This window comes from Canis lupus, chromosome 16 (genome assembly GCF_003254725.2).
Source record: "Canis lupus dingo isolate Sandy chromosome 16, ASM325472v2, whole genome shotgun sequence".
NCBI lineage: Eukaryota > Metazoa > Chordata > Mammalia > Carnivora > Canidae > Canis > Canis lupus.
The window spans coordinates 34,228,347-34,243,460 of NC_064258.1; the positions used below are offsets into that span (position 1 = coordinate 34,228,347).

Below are 15,114 nucleotides of genomic sequence, written 5' to 3' on the forward strand. Positions count from 1 at the left end.
TATGTTAATCTATACACACACATATTTTTGCATGTGTTTGAGATTTTATTCTTATTTGGAATTATGCCATGAAAGAATTGGTGGGGCAAGAGATCTAGAATCCAGTCCCTGCTCAGCCATTAATTCACTGAATGACTTTAGGCAAATTATTTTCTCTGGGCCTCAGTTTCCTCATATGTAAAATGAGACAAAACTAGATACACACTCTCCTGGTTCTCGTTCAAAACCAAAATTTTACAACACAATGACTACAAAGCTATTTTCACAGTCCAACTAAAAATAATAGATTTCTTTAAGTTTGAAAGATTTTAAAAGGAACAGTTCTGCAAATTTACTATAAAACAAAATAAACATTCTAATCATGAACATTTCGTCCACACATTAAATTTTTTTGGTGTATAAAATTCTCTCACATACCACAGATACCCAATCACATAATCAGAAATCATATAAATTACTCACAATTTAATATCTTCTAGAACATTTTTTGACTGTGCTGATCCCAGAAAACAAGCTGGAATATTGGACATCCTATAAGAAGAAAAACAAATATTCTGGAGCCATGTACACACTACAAAGATCAATTTCATTCTCTTCAAAAAAATAAAGAAATATAATGATAAACAGTCCTCTTCTTTGTAATCCTCACTCTTTTTTTTTTTTTTTTTTTTTTTTCCTCACTCTTTTTGTAAACGAATTTGATAAATTCCTTCAAAGGCCATATTAGAAAGCAGGTTGTTAGGGCAGGTTTTTCAGAAAGACTATAAACTCTGATTAAAGAATTTTAAAATTTCTCTGTAACTAAAAATTATACTTTCATGTGTACACTTCATACCAAGCTAAAGAGCAAGGGTAACCAAAAGAGAAAAGAATCTTGAGATATGGATGTAAACTGGCTTAGAGTTTGCTGTTACAAAAATTTTTATTAGGACCATCTGGTAGCCTTGGTTTATAGAGAACTCAAGAAAGAAGGTAAGTCCTTCCATCCAAGGGTCCTTTATCACTAAGAAAAACAGAGTAACATTCATAGAAATGTTTTACTGGGAAGTAGATTTTAATGTACATGATAGATTATGTTTCCTTATGGAAGGAAAAAAAGGGTGAAAATGTGGCAATGAAAACATTACTGGAGTACCTGGCTGGCTTAGTAGAGCCTGAGAGTCTTCATCTCGGGATTGTAAATTCAAGCCCCACATTGGGTGTAGAGATTATTTAAAAATAGAAGGAAGGGAGTGAAGGAAGGAGACAGAGAGAGAGGAAGTGGGGGAGGAAGGGAAAGTGAGGGAAGGAGTAAAGAAGGGAGGGAAGAAGGAAGGAAACATGGAAACATTACTTACTTAAGCTGGAGCACTTGGTCTTCCATCAAAGAAATAAGAGGAGAGATGACAAGACCAATCCTCCCTGAATACACAGGTGGGTACTGGAAGCACAAACTCTTTCCATATCCTGGAAATAAAAATAATATCCTGACAGAAATAAAAATAAAGCCTTTGTATTCTGATTTCTTCTTACAATGTACTTACGTGAGATGAACGGTCACTACTAACATGCTATCCTCCTAAGAACTAATTCCTGCATGAATCTGAGTTTCTAATCTCAAATCACTCTGTTCTGTATTTTACACCATTTGCATTTGTATTTATATTTTGAGAGTGTAATGAAAGATTATGCATTTCAAAACCTTTAAGTTTTATATTTTAGAGGCCTAAGTTAATTGCTTAAGTACAACTTACCAGTTGCCATCACAACAACATTATCTCTCCTTTCTTCCAATACAGAATGAATCACCTTCCACTGAACCCTGAAGGGTAAAAAGCATAAGGCTGTTTTGTTTTACTAACAAGAAACCCAAGAAAAAATTGAAACACATTTAATTTTTTCACTACCTCTAATAGAATTTTTTTCCTTAAAGATTGTATTTACTTATTTATTTTATTTTAGAGAGAACGCACACACAAGAGTGGAGGGAGGATCAGAGGGCGAGAATCTCAAGCACATTCCATGCTGAGCACAGAGCCATCAAGGGGCTCAATCTAACCACCTGGAGATCACAACCAGAGCCAAAACCAAGAGTCAGAAGCTTAACCAACTGAGCCACCCAGGTGCCCCTCTAAGAGAATTTTTACACTTTTGAGCTTCAATATAAAAAAATGTATAAACCCTGGGACATTAAAACAAAAAGGTCCATTTGATCAAGCTCCCATTCAAGCTGACTTCACAACTATGACCTTCAAATGGTATATGGTAGATGAAGGAATGGACAGAGAGGTGACAGATGGATATATGATAAGGCAAGTATACTAAAATGTTGAATATACAGGTATTCATAGTAAAAAAAATTCTTTCAGCTTTACTCTTTGAAAAATTTTTTAATAAAATGTTGAGGGAAAAATCAATAGGAAAAGTGATCTTCTAATGTGCTGATAATGACCTATTTTTTCTTACATGAGTGCTGGTTACCCAGGGTGCCTAGTTTGTAAAAATTCATTGATCTATACATTTATGTGCACTATTCTGTATGTAGGACATAGTTTAATATAAAAGAAAAATTAAGATCAAAGAAAAGAGGAAAGAAATCCTTCCATGGGTTAAATTTTAAATTTGCAGAGTAGGAAAAAATCCAGTCTAGATTTTTACATTCTTATTAGTTTTATTCAAATTTACCTGTTCCTCACCTCATTTTTATTCATCTCATTTTAATACCTATATATGTGCCCCCTTAGATATATATTTGAATATATTAAAACTGATAAGATTACCACTGTTCTTCAAACTGTTGTCTTACGAATTTCTATTACATCAGCATGCTTTGGACAATAAAATGTACGAACTAGACACACAGATACTTATTTAATGAAAAACAAGTCAACATTAAATTAAGGTGAATTTATTAATCTATTTAAACTAGCTTCTACACAGAACTCTATTTTCGGTAAAGAAAATTATTTTCTTCTCTTTGAAAAACAATCTGTAGATATGAATTTTATATAAATATTATTTTAAAATAACTTCATAGTTACAGGAAATAGTGTGGAATGTACAAATTACAGTGAAGTTATGCTATTATATTTAACAGATGGATTATTTGCCATCTTTCCTTTGTGAAGAAAATTGTGAATATGCAACTTAATTAACTGAGATTATACTCACGGTTTAAAACTGGAATGGCCAAAATAGATCTTGAGGAAATTAATTTGCCTTGCATTAGGTCTTGGTAATGAATAGTCTTAAAATAAAATAAAATGGGCATTTATGTTAAAATAAAAGTGATAGGGAATAAAAATTTTATTTCATTGGCTTCTTTTAAAGAATGTCATAATTAATTACTAAAGGATACTGTTTCCTGTCTTTTAAACCCAACCAATTCAGTCTTCTGGATACCAGTCAGGATTTTAGTTAAACACTTTATTACCTAATGCTAAGGATTAGAAGAACTTTGTGGTTCCATTACAAAATGATTCACACTTTGCCAACACTATAAGAAAATGATGTTTTGGAATTTGCTATAGTTCTAAAACCTAACATTTAAACCTAACCATGGCAAGCGATATACCAATGTGAATTTCATAATACAGTAACTTTCAATTAATAGTAATCAGAAATTACATTACTATCACAAATAAAATCCACAGATAAAATAAAATCTTCATTTTAGTTATCACTCCAACAAATCTTTGACCACAATTCTAACTGCACAACAGCTGATTATGTTGATTTTACTCAACTGATTTTTATCTACTCAGGTTGAAAAGTTCATGAGTGGCTAAGAAAGAGCAAAGCAAAGAATCAAGACTATTCGTCTATAAACAATGAAAATTGATTATTACATTTTTCAGGTTTAACAATTCTAAGTAGAGAACTAAATTGATTTGAAGATGTTATGCTTTCATTAATACAAGAAAACAAAGAAATAACATTTTCTTTAACATATTCATATACTTCCCACCTACGATATGTATTTTAATTTTCCCACATTATAACATTGATGAATATAGTTCTAGACTGTTCTACTTTTTGAGAAGACCTCATGGTTTACCATAATGAATATTGTTATTTACACTTGAATAATATGAGGTTCATTGGTATACAGAGTATGAATATTAGCTATCTGACACTGTGCCACTTATTTAAAGGAATAAGCTCCCAAAGAACAGACACCATGTATCTATGCCTTTAACAATAACATTTAATATAAGTTCTTAACTAATGATTCTTATTGATTTTATATTATTTAGACAAAACATAAAATTCAGGATGAAAAGTTTCACATCACCAAATGGGCCAAATAGCACCACACTTCTATACACCTACTTTCATAAATGGTTAAGATTGTCCTTTATAAAGACCAAACACTAAACGACTTAAGGACAAGTTTTTAGGACCTCATTAATTATATGCCACAAAACCCTTGCCTGCAAAATGTTTAAAAATTGGACCCTAAATTAGAGTCAGCAGTAGGTATCAAAGGTGAACCATTTCAAACATGTTACAGTGCTTACCTTCAACATTATCATCTTCTTCTTCAATAGCTTCAATCTCATCTTCATCATCTTCAAAAGGAACATCCAGATTTCCTTCCATTTTTATGCATTTTGAATGAATTGGATCTGCCATGCCAGTATTTAAATTTTCTAAAGACTGAAAGTTTAAAGAAATCTTAAAAGCAAAACCATTGACAGTGTCGTATCTTTTTCACCAAACACAAAAGAAGTATTATTAACAGAACCTACAATTTTGTTCAAAGCTGGCAGATGTGCAACCAATACCACAAAAGAACATGTGTGCTCTAGTTTAAATATGTGCTCAAGAATGGTTTCTAAGGCATAAGGCCAAAGATGGAATACTTCCAGCATAAACAGAGTTCGTTAATAGCATATCATGAAATGCCTGTGGGGAAAGTTATCAAAATTCTGAATAAAATTTGAATTTAAAACTGTTTTTTCTTTATCATACTTCAGTATTTTCAATTGCCAAGAGGTAAGTGTGGATTTTACTGTTATTTTTGTAATGAGTTTCTCTATATCATGTGTCAGTATAAGACTTAAATAGTAAACAAAAATTTAATGTGTTTTTTGTGAATTATGTGAATTTGTTTATGTGAATTATGAAAACAATAAAAGATTCAAATAATTTTAGGAATGGAATATTACAAATGTAATTAAAGTTGCTCTTTATTTTGGCTTGACAATAGTGGACTTTCTCCCCCAAATGAAGATTATCTATTTAAAGAATTTAGGATATTTCAAAATTGTTTCATCTGCACAGTTTTCTACTGAAAAGAGACAGGAAGAATTATTAAATCACAGCTCTCATTTTCTCTTTTTTTTTTTTTAAGATTTTATTTATTCATTCATGAGAGACATACAGAGAGAGAGAGAGGCAGAGACACAGGCAGAGGGAGAAGCAGGCTCCATGCAGGGAGCCCAATATGGGACTCGATCCCGGGACTCCAGGATCACACCCTGGGCCAAAGGCAGGCACTAAGCCGCTGAGCCACCCAGGGATCCCCTCATTTTCTCTTTTTATTAAACTTCCCATTTAATAAATTTGATTTTAATGGTTTTCTAAAAAATGTATTCATTTCAGGCCTGGAAAAGAAAAAGAGTGATTCTCCTGCTGATTCTTTATTCAAGTCAACAAATATACTTAGAAAACATTTTGAAAATACAGCTCTCTCATATTGCACCCAAACTGCCTTCTAAGAGAGTCACTATACAATGTAAGTTTGTGGAAGACTGCAAGTGTCCTATAAATATGCTACTTGAACACCATTCCTCAGAGAAATGGCTAATCAATGAAGGCATATGATTTAGTATTTATATCCTATTATTACTATTAGCTAGTCTTTATTAAACACTTAAGAAATGCCAGGCTCTGTGCTAAGCTCTTCACAAATAACACCTTAAGTAATAACAGCTCTTAACTGAGTATCAAAAGGACTAAGAAACTTGCCCAAAGTCACAGAGCAAATAAATGGAGAAGCTGGGGAAAAAAAAAAAAGGAGAAGCTGGGATTTGAACCCACATCTAAATTTAGAATCCACATTCCTAATCACTACCCACTACTCTTGTTCAAAACTAAAGAATCAGAAACCTAATCTCATTTCATTAAAAAAAAGAACAAAAAATCATATCAACCTAAAGATGAGGAATACAAGGCATGTATAATGATGAACTTCCGTGTTTATATTCAACTAATTTGGATAAATTTAAGTTTTTCTTTCTTATTGTCTATCCCTGGTTCATACCTGACAAAGAAACTGGAGGTTTTGTAAAGTGTTAAAAAATACATATAATTAAAATATATATTTTTTCAACTTTGAAAATAAAATAGGGGAAAATGAAATAATCTAACACTAGAAAATTATATGTAATAATATATCCATAGTAAATAAGACCAAGAGAAATAAAGAATATTGAATGTATAACAAAAGAACTCTCAAATAAAAGGGGATACACAGAGATGGGAAGAAAAAGAAACCTAATCCAATAGCGGAGAGCAAAATCACTATTGACGTTCCAGGAAAAGATTTATTTTTTTTTAAGATTTTATTTATTTATTCATGAGACCCAGAGAGAGAGACAGACACAGGCAGAGGGAGAAGCAAGCTCCGTGCAGGGAGCCTGACGTGGGACTCGATACCAGGATCCAGGATCACGCCCTGAGCCAAAGGCAGACACTCAACCACTGAGCCACCCAGGCATCTCTAAACCACCCAGGCGTCCCTCCAGGAAAAGATTTAAAAGAAGTAACCTGACAGGAATATGTTTTCTAATATGTAAAAATTAGTATACTACTAAAATATTATTCATAGACCATAAAAAGATATAAACAAATATGAAATGAAAACAAAATCTAATGGTTACATAATTGATAGTAATCTCACTGTGAGGGGATATTTAGAATTAGGTAGTATCTTACATAAATAAAGGTCCTTTTTTAAAGAACTGGAAGTAAATTTCCATAATTTCAAACATACCTTAATCATTTCCTTTTCTAAATCTTCATCGCTTTCAATTACATAAGATAGATCCTCTTCATTATCTTTGGAAGATAAATGCTTTAAAAAAATATATTTCAAACATTAATTTTCCAGTATAATTGGCTCCATACCCTGTTTTCTACAAATTAAAGTTCTAATACACTAAATATCTTTAGACAATTTCCTCTTCCTCTCTAATAGATAAATTTATATTACATATTTAGATGTTTATATGAGGCACAGAAAAGGAGATAGGGTCGTAAGGAAGAAAGGAAGGAGAATAAAGAGAAACAAAAAGAGAAAGAAATATAATTGGAAAGACAGACAAGAGGGACAAACAGACTTGATATAAAGCCCACAATTTAAGAGAGAGTAAAAGTCACGAGGTTAACAATGGTTTAAGCAATATCAGTGTGTCCCAACTTGAGTACAAGAACCTCTTTACAATGTTGAAAAATTCTACTCTATTCCAAGAACAAGTTGTTCTTTTATATCCATTAATTTTAAAAAGACCACAAAAAACTACTACAACTGTAATAATACCTTTAAATAAATCACTATTTTACAAACAGTATCTACATATTTGAAAAAGTGTCAGATAAGTTAATCAGCTATTGCCAATGTTTGAATATAAGAAAACTTTACAATAATTTGGCAAACCCTAGGAAGTGTCCAACAGCATGGGAACCCTATATAAAAGAAATGTAGAAGGATCCCCAAAAAAGTCTAATCTTTAAATTGGAAGTAAGAAAAGGAAGCATAGCTATAACTAATCTGCAAAAATCAAGTCTTAAAAATGGATTTTATTTTTTTTAATTTATTTCTCTATGGGGTGCAGGGGGAGAGGGAGAGAGAAAATCTTAAGCAGGCTCCATGCCCAGGGTTGAGCCCACATGGGGCCCAATCTCACAATGCTGAGATCATGACCTGATTAGTGGGCTGAATTTGGCTTATGAGCTATATAGTTTGCTGCTTTTGACTTAGGAACAATAAGCAGCAGTTTATGGTCTTGTAGTGGAAAGATTTTAAAGTGTCAGTATACATTTGTTGTATTTTGCTATTTTAGCATTTCTTCTGATTTTTATGTAATAGATACCTCTGCTTTTCCACAAAAAGCAGAGGTATCTATTCTAGTGTTTACTTTTCTAAACTTGATCTTTTGGGAGTAGTTATATTTCCTCATATAAGATTTTCTTTACTACTATTAGTAAAGTAAGAGAGTTTCTAATAAACTAGTGTTTTTGCCTGACACCAACCTTTATTGTTATCTGAAGAGCCAATGACCTATTTTTTTTTAACAGATTGTTGTGAAACATTCTATATTCTCTGTCAACTTCATGTTTAGATTTCTCATTATTATGTTCTGAGTAGTTTAATTGGTGAGGTTGTTTTTCTCTTGGCTAAGTTAAGAATAATTTTTGAAATAGTGTGAAGTTGTATTAGAGAAATTCTTGTGCTCCTTTTACTGTAAAGACAAACCATAAAATGAGACATCATATAGCTATATTCTTTTATCTTTTTGCTTTTATTAGTTTAGAAAATTACTTATGATGCCCATATTTGGTAGAATTTTATACATTTTATTTTGCAATAACTAAGTTTTAATTGAATAGAAACATCAGAAATCGTGTGATCAGCAAAGCCTAAAATGTTTACTATCTGTCCTTTCACAGAAAAAAAAAAAAAATCAGCCAACCCCTACTAATGAATGAACATTGTTTTCTCTTTTTTATTACCTCAGGAGATTTGCAAGTGACATCATTAAGAAATTTTTCCTGAGCCTGCTGTTCCAAAATCTGGAGTTCGTGTTCTGTTATATCTAATGACATCAAACAAATTCTTTCTGTGTTCGTTTTCAATTTATTGCCAACTTCTAATCCATCTTCAAGTCCATCTTCTTTTTGTTTCACTTTGTTTTGAGGTTCGGTTCCTTCATCATGTTTAATTAAATTATCAAATGTTGTGTCCCAAGTCTCATCTTTAACTTTAGGAAAAAATTTATGTTCTCTAATTTGTTTCTGCTGTACTTCATCAGCAGTTGGATCTCCCAATGATAATAAGTGAACATTAGTGCTGTGCCTCAATTCGGCCTCAGGAGAACCAATTATCATCTTCCTCAATGAATACAGATTTTCTGAAATAGCACTTAATAGTAGAGAAACCCTAAAAAAAATTAAGAAAGTATAATTCAACTTTAACTTCAATCAGTATCAGCACAATTGTAATGCTTTTTAATAAGTACAAGCTTTCTAAATTGATCTTCATTTAAAGGACACATTGGATTAAAGTTATTCTTCATTCCCTAATAGTCACCATATGCTTTCAACTATGGTTCACTCTCCAGTACAGCAAGGTACTTCTGCATTCAACTTGTACACTTACTAAGCACACATGCTTATATGCTTGTTGACTTGTATGCTTATTAAGTGTCAGCAGTGTTTGGTCCCAAACTAATTCTTTATGCCAGTTATATTTTTTGTGGTAATTAATTTAATTAAAAGTAAGTCAAATCAATGATACATCACCACCTAAAAAAATTTTTAAGTTGAACATATCAAAAGATGCAGCAAATTTCCTTAAAAAAAAAAAAAAAAGATTCTGCCTGATTAACTACAGCCAGAACAACTATAAAAGTTTGTAGGAAAAATCTTAAAAACTCCCAGGACTCTTCATTCAGACTGTTTCCAGTGTTTTAAGTTTTCACTCCACTTTAAAAAAGCTAAAATTAGAAATTGCAAATGATACATTACGGGTGTACTTTAAACAAGAACCACTCTGCAGAACTCCAAAGAGCAGTCCTATATTTAATGAAAAAGCCAGGATGAATATTGAAACATTGGGAAACAAATATACACTAATATATTAAGTTAAAAGAAAATTTTTATGATCCTATGTTTTAACTGATTCAATTTACTGATCAAATACTAGTCCCAACTGTAACACATAAGAGTGCTTGTGTTATCATTTCAAAATGATGCTGTTGTGCATGTCCAATAATCATAAAACCAGACACATTTCTCTAGAACAGTAAAAAAAAAAAAATCAGTGTGCAAATATAACAAGAAAATATGGAGAAGTTGTACATGAACAAACATAATATGGATTTCTTAATTCCTTAATTATAATTGCTCATATGACATTTTAACTAAGTGACTTTAAACAGCTATTTATAACCAAACCTGATTAACTGCAAAGGAAAACCACTGCTAGAGTATAAAATAAGGCACTGTATCTGTTGGTTATAGGGTTTATTAAAGCAATTTTTAGTTACCTCATAAAAGCAAAGGTTAGAGAGAAAAAAGGGAATATAAGACAGTTTTCCTATTTAACACTTTTGTTTAGCTCTTCTAATTCTTCTGTATTTAAAACAATACTTAATAAAATCCAATATGACTTTTAAAATTTTATATTAATGATCTGAATAAAAATTTGATCATTTATGGGAATAAACTATCAAAAATGCTGAGTTGTTTCATGATTTTTTTCCAACTAAAAATAGCACCAAAGCTGAGCTCAAGCTTAAGCTGACAACTCTACATCAATACAAACAAAATCGAAATCAAATTCAAAACCTAAAAACTAATCTAACATTCTAAAACTTTTCAAATCTTATAAAGAACACTTAGCATTATACACAGGTGTTCAAATATGAGATTTGTAGATAAATACTTTAGGAAGAACAGATATGTGACACCATGTAATTGTTACATGCATGGGAATGTTGTAACACATAAACATAGCAACAGTGACATATAGATTGATAAGACTGTAAGAGCTCATTTATTCTGTGCTAATGTCATAGAATGACATGTCTCATGTAAGGTAACTGTTTAACAAATATCAAAGGCTGTCTTCTTCAGTAAGACAATATACTTTTCCTTCTTTCTTATGATTGTTATAAACGAATATTAGCCTACAGAAAGCTAATCAGCACCCCACAGAATGTTAAGTACATGACAGCAATACAACAGATGTGTAATGAATTTAAATCAATGACTAAGTAGTACCATACAATCCAATATCTTCCAGGTTCACTGGAGCATAAAGCTGTTCCCTTCGGTAACAAAACACAAACTGCTCTATCTTAAAAGTTCTCAGTTCTGATTTTTCTACTGTTGTCTACTCTCACAGATTGCCAGCTGTAACTTCTAGCTGTGTTCATGTGCATATCATTTCTTAGTGATACCTGGTTTTCATTTTAACTAGATAGCCAAGTTTGTCAAACTATATCTATAAATGAAAAGCAAATACACTCTGAATGTGCCTTCATGCACTCCACTGGAAACGTAGTTAAATGAGTTTGAATTCATGCTTATGGCATGTATTTTAGCACTCAGAGGTCTTTTTTGTCCCTCTCTGGTTCTGAGGTGTAATTTGGTAAGTTAAGTATTACTATACACTTCTTACAAAGAATCTGAAGTAAGAAATTTAACTAGTCCTCGTTTGACACTGAAACCTGCCAAGATCTTTCTTCACTAAAAATGAATCCAATTACTTCCCATTCTCAAGTTTTAAGAAAACCTATTTAGCTCTGTTATTACAAAGTACAACATTAAGCAGACATAATTTACATTCAACAGATTGTTTAACTGCTAGAACAAAAATCTGAAATACATGTAAACATTATGTAAAGTGATTATTTTTTGCTCATAGAGGGAAAAATGTAAAATAGAATATGAAATGGTTTTATTGTTACCTGTCCCCATTTGACAGTTATGTTTTCCAGAAATTGTTACATAAAAACTATTAAAATAAATTGCTGGGGGAAAAAGAACTTTGAAAAAGAGCTGAATCTCTATATCATATTTTGAAATACCAAAATCAAAATAGATCACAAATCTCACCCAAAAGAAATACACTAACATTGTATTTTGTCAGAATCAGAATTCTATTTCAATTAACTGCTTGACATTCTACAAAGTATTTTTGCCTCAATATATAACTACACTGTAATCATTCACTCTTCAAGAGTATTGCTGCTTTTTAGATGAAGTCATTCAGCAATTAAGCCTAGGGCAATGCCTAGTTCCAGAAACCGTTAACTACAAGGTGCCGGTAATCCAATGTCTATTAATCCAAATATCTCAAATTATTCAGGGCTTTAGCTATAAAATGGCATTTAAAATCTAAATGCCTCTTGTTCTGATAGCCTACTGATTACATGAAATTCCTATTTAATAATCAGACAAAATCTCCAAAAATGAAGCAACTAAATAAATAAGTTGTTTTATTTATACATTTTAAGTGACCACACTATAAATAAAATTAGAAAGACACTACAGAAAAAGGTAACTTTGAATTGAAAATACTTTCTGTAGACTTCTGAATTTTATTTTGCTTTGTTTCATAAAACATCCTACAAAGCAGACAGAAAAGCCTTAAATGTTTTAATGCACAATTTAACAACTGGAAAGATATTTCTCAAATTTATGGATCAGTCTCTATGCATGTATTGAAGCAAATTTCTATCAGGCTGACAGTAGACCTGTCCACAGAGAGTTGGCAGGCCAGAAAGAACTGGCATGACATATTCAATGTACGAGATGGGAAGAATATGCAGCCAAGAATACTTTATTTAGCAAGGCTGTCATTCAGGATGGAAGGAGAGATAAAGAGTTTCCAGGACCAACAGAAACTAAAAGAATTTATGAACACTAAACTAGCCCTGCAAGAAACATTAAAGGGGATCCTTTGAGCAGAGAGAGAGCTCAAAAGTAACAAAGACTCTAAAGGAACAGAAACAATCTACGGGAACAGTGACATTACAAGTAATACAATGGCACCAAATTCATACCTTTCAATAACTACTCTGAATGTAAATGGACTAAATGCTACTATCAAAAGACATAGGATATCAGAATGGATAAAAAAAAAAAAAACCAAGATCCATCAATATGCTTCTTATAAGACTCCTTTTAGACCCAAAGACACCTCTAGATTGAAAGTGGGGAGGTGGAAAACCATTTATCATGCTAATGGACATGGAAAGAAAGCTGGAGTAGCCATTCTTATATCAAACTAGATTTTAAACCAAAGACTGTAATAAGAGATGAAGGACACTATATCATAATAAAGGGGTCCATCCAACAAGCAGATCTAATAATTGTAAATATTTATGCCCCTAACTTGGGAGCAGCCAATTATATAAACCAATTAATAACTAACTTAAAGAAATTCATTGATAATAATATAATAATAGTAGCAGCCCTTAACATTCCACTCACAGCAATGGACAGATCATCTAAGCAAAAGGACAACAAGGAAACAATGGCTTTGAATGATACACTGGACCAGATGGACTTCACAGATATATTCAGAGCATTTCATCCTAAAGCAGCAGAATACACATTCTTTTCAAGTGTACATGGTACATTCTCCAGAAAAGATCACATACTGGGTCACAAATCAGGTCTCAACCAGTACAAAAAGACTGAGATCATAACATGCATATTTTCAGACCACAAAGCTATGAAACTTGAAGTTAAACACAAAAAGAAATTTATAAGGACCACAAATATACAGAGATTAAAGAACATCCTACTAAAGAATGAATAAGTCAAACAGGAAATTAAAGAAGAATTAAAAAAATACATAGAAGCAAATGTCCACTCTTACCACTATTGTTCAACATAGTCCTAGAAGTCCTAGGCCCAGCAATCAGACAACAAAAAGAAATAAAAGGCATCCAAATTGGCAAAGAAGTCATCAAACTGGGGCACTTGGGTGGCTCAGTCCATTAAGCGTCTATCTTCAGCTCAGGTCATCAACCCTGGGTCCTGGGATCAAGCCCTACATTCCCTGTTCAGTGAGGGGTCAGTTTCTCCCACTCCCTCTGCCTCTCAACCCTGCTCGTGCTCGCTCTCTCTCAAATAAATAAATAAAATCTTTAAAAAAGACGTCGTCAAACTTTCACTCTTTACAGATGACAGGATACTCTGCAGAAAACCCAAAAGACTCCACCCCAAAATTGTTAGAACTGACACAGGGATTCAGCAGGATATAAAATCAATGCAGAGAAGTCAGTTGCATTTCTATACACTAACAATGAGGCAGAAGAAAGAGAAATCAAGGAATTGATCCCAATTACAATGCACCAAAAACCGTAAGATACCTGGAAATAAAACTAACCAAAGAGCTAAAGGATATGTACTCTGAAAACTATAGAACGCTTATGATAGAAACTGAGGAAGATACAAAAAAATGGAAAAATTAGAAGATTAGAAGAAAAAAATATTAAAATGCCTATGCTACCCAAAGCAACCTACACATTCAATGCAATCCCTATCAAAATACCATCAACATTTTTCACAGAGCTGAAACAAACAATCCTAAAATTTGTATGGAACCAGAAAAGACCCTAAACACCCAAATGTTGAAAAAGAAAATCAAACCTGGAGGCATCACAATTCTAGACTGCAAACTGTATACAAAGCTGTAATCATCAAATATGGTAATGGTACAAAAATAGACATATAAATCAATAGAACAGAACAGAAAACCCAAAAATGGACCCTCAACTCTATGGTCAACTCATCTTTGACAAAGTAGGAAAGAATATCCAATGGAAAAAAGGCAGTCTCTTCAACAAATGGTATTGGGAAAACTGGACAGTCACATGCAGAAGAATGAAACCGGACCATTCTCTTACACCATACACAAAGATAAACTCAAAATGGATGGAAGACCTAAATGTAAGATAGGAATCCATCAAAATCCTAGAAGAGAAAGCAGGTAGCAACCTCTTTGACCTCAGCTGCAGCAACTTCTTGGTAGACACATCTCCAAAGGCAAGGGAAACAAAAGCAAAATTGAACTACTGGAACCTCATCAGGATAAATAGGTTTTGCATGCAAAAAAACAGTGACCAAAACTAAAAGGCAACCTATGGAATGGGAGAAGATATTTGACTTAATAGACAAAGGGCCAGTATCCAAATATATAAAGAACTTATAAAATTTAAATTTTAAAAAAGATCTAGTCAAGAAATAAGCAGAAGACATGAACAGACATTTCTCCAAAGAAGACATATAAATGGCTAATAGACTCTTGGAAAAATGCTTCACATCACTCATCATCAGGGAAATACAAAGCAAAACCACTATGAGATATCACTTCACACCTGTCAGGATGGC

General features: G+C 32.4%; 1 protein-coding gene and 1 long non-coding RNA gene across 6 annotated transcripts in view; one reads left to right on the top strand and one right to left on the bottom strand.

The window, feature by feature from the left end:
- Positions 1-15,114, bottom strand: part of WRN (WRN RecQ like helicase) — a 140,115-nt gene that overhangs the window by 77,061 nt on the left and 47,940 nt on the right. For all 5 annotated transcript variants that reach the window (XM_035699760.2, XM_025421731.3, XM_025421640.3 and 2 more), the window contains 7 exons: positions 8,719-9,145; positions 6,980-7,060; positions 4,500-4,638; positions 3,151-3,226; positions 1,734-1,801; positions 1,338-1,446; positions 463-531 (listed from right to left, as the gene is read on the bottom strand). In XM_035699760.2, coding sequence (XP_035555653.1) covers positions 463-531; positions 1,338-1,446; positions 1,734-1,801; positions 3,151-3,226; positions 4,500-4,638; positions 6,980-7,060; positions 8,719-9,145 — 969 coding nt within the window. The remainder of the gene's footprint in view (positions 1-462; positions 532-1,337; positions 1,447-1,733; positions 1,802-3,150; positions 3,227-4,499; positions 4,639-6,979; positions 7,061-8,718; positions 9,146-15,114) is intronic.
- Positions 4,637-8,947, top strand: LOC112644002 (uncharacterized). Its single transcript, XR_003126079.3, has 3 exons — positions 4,637-4,977; positions 5,587-5,719; positions 8,724-8,947. It is a non-coding gene; the product is annotated as an uncharacterized LOC112644002 (long non-coding RNA).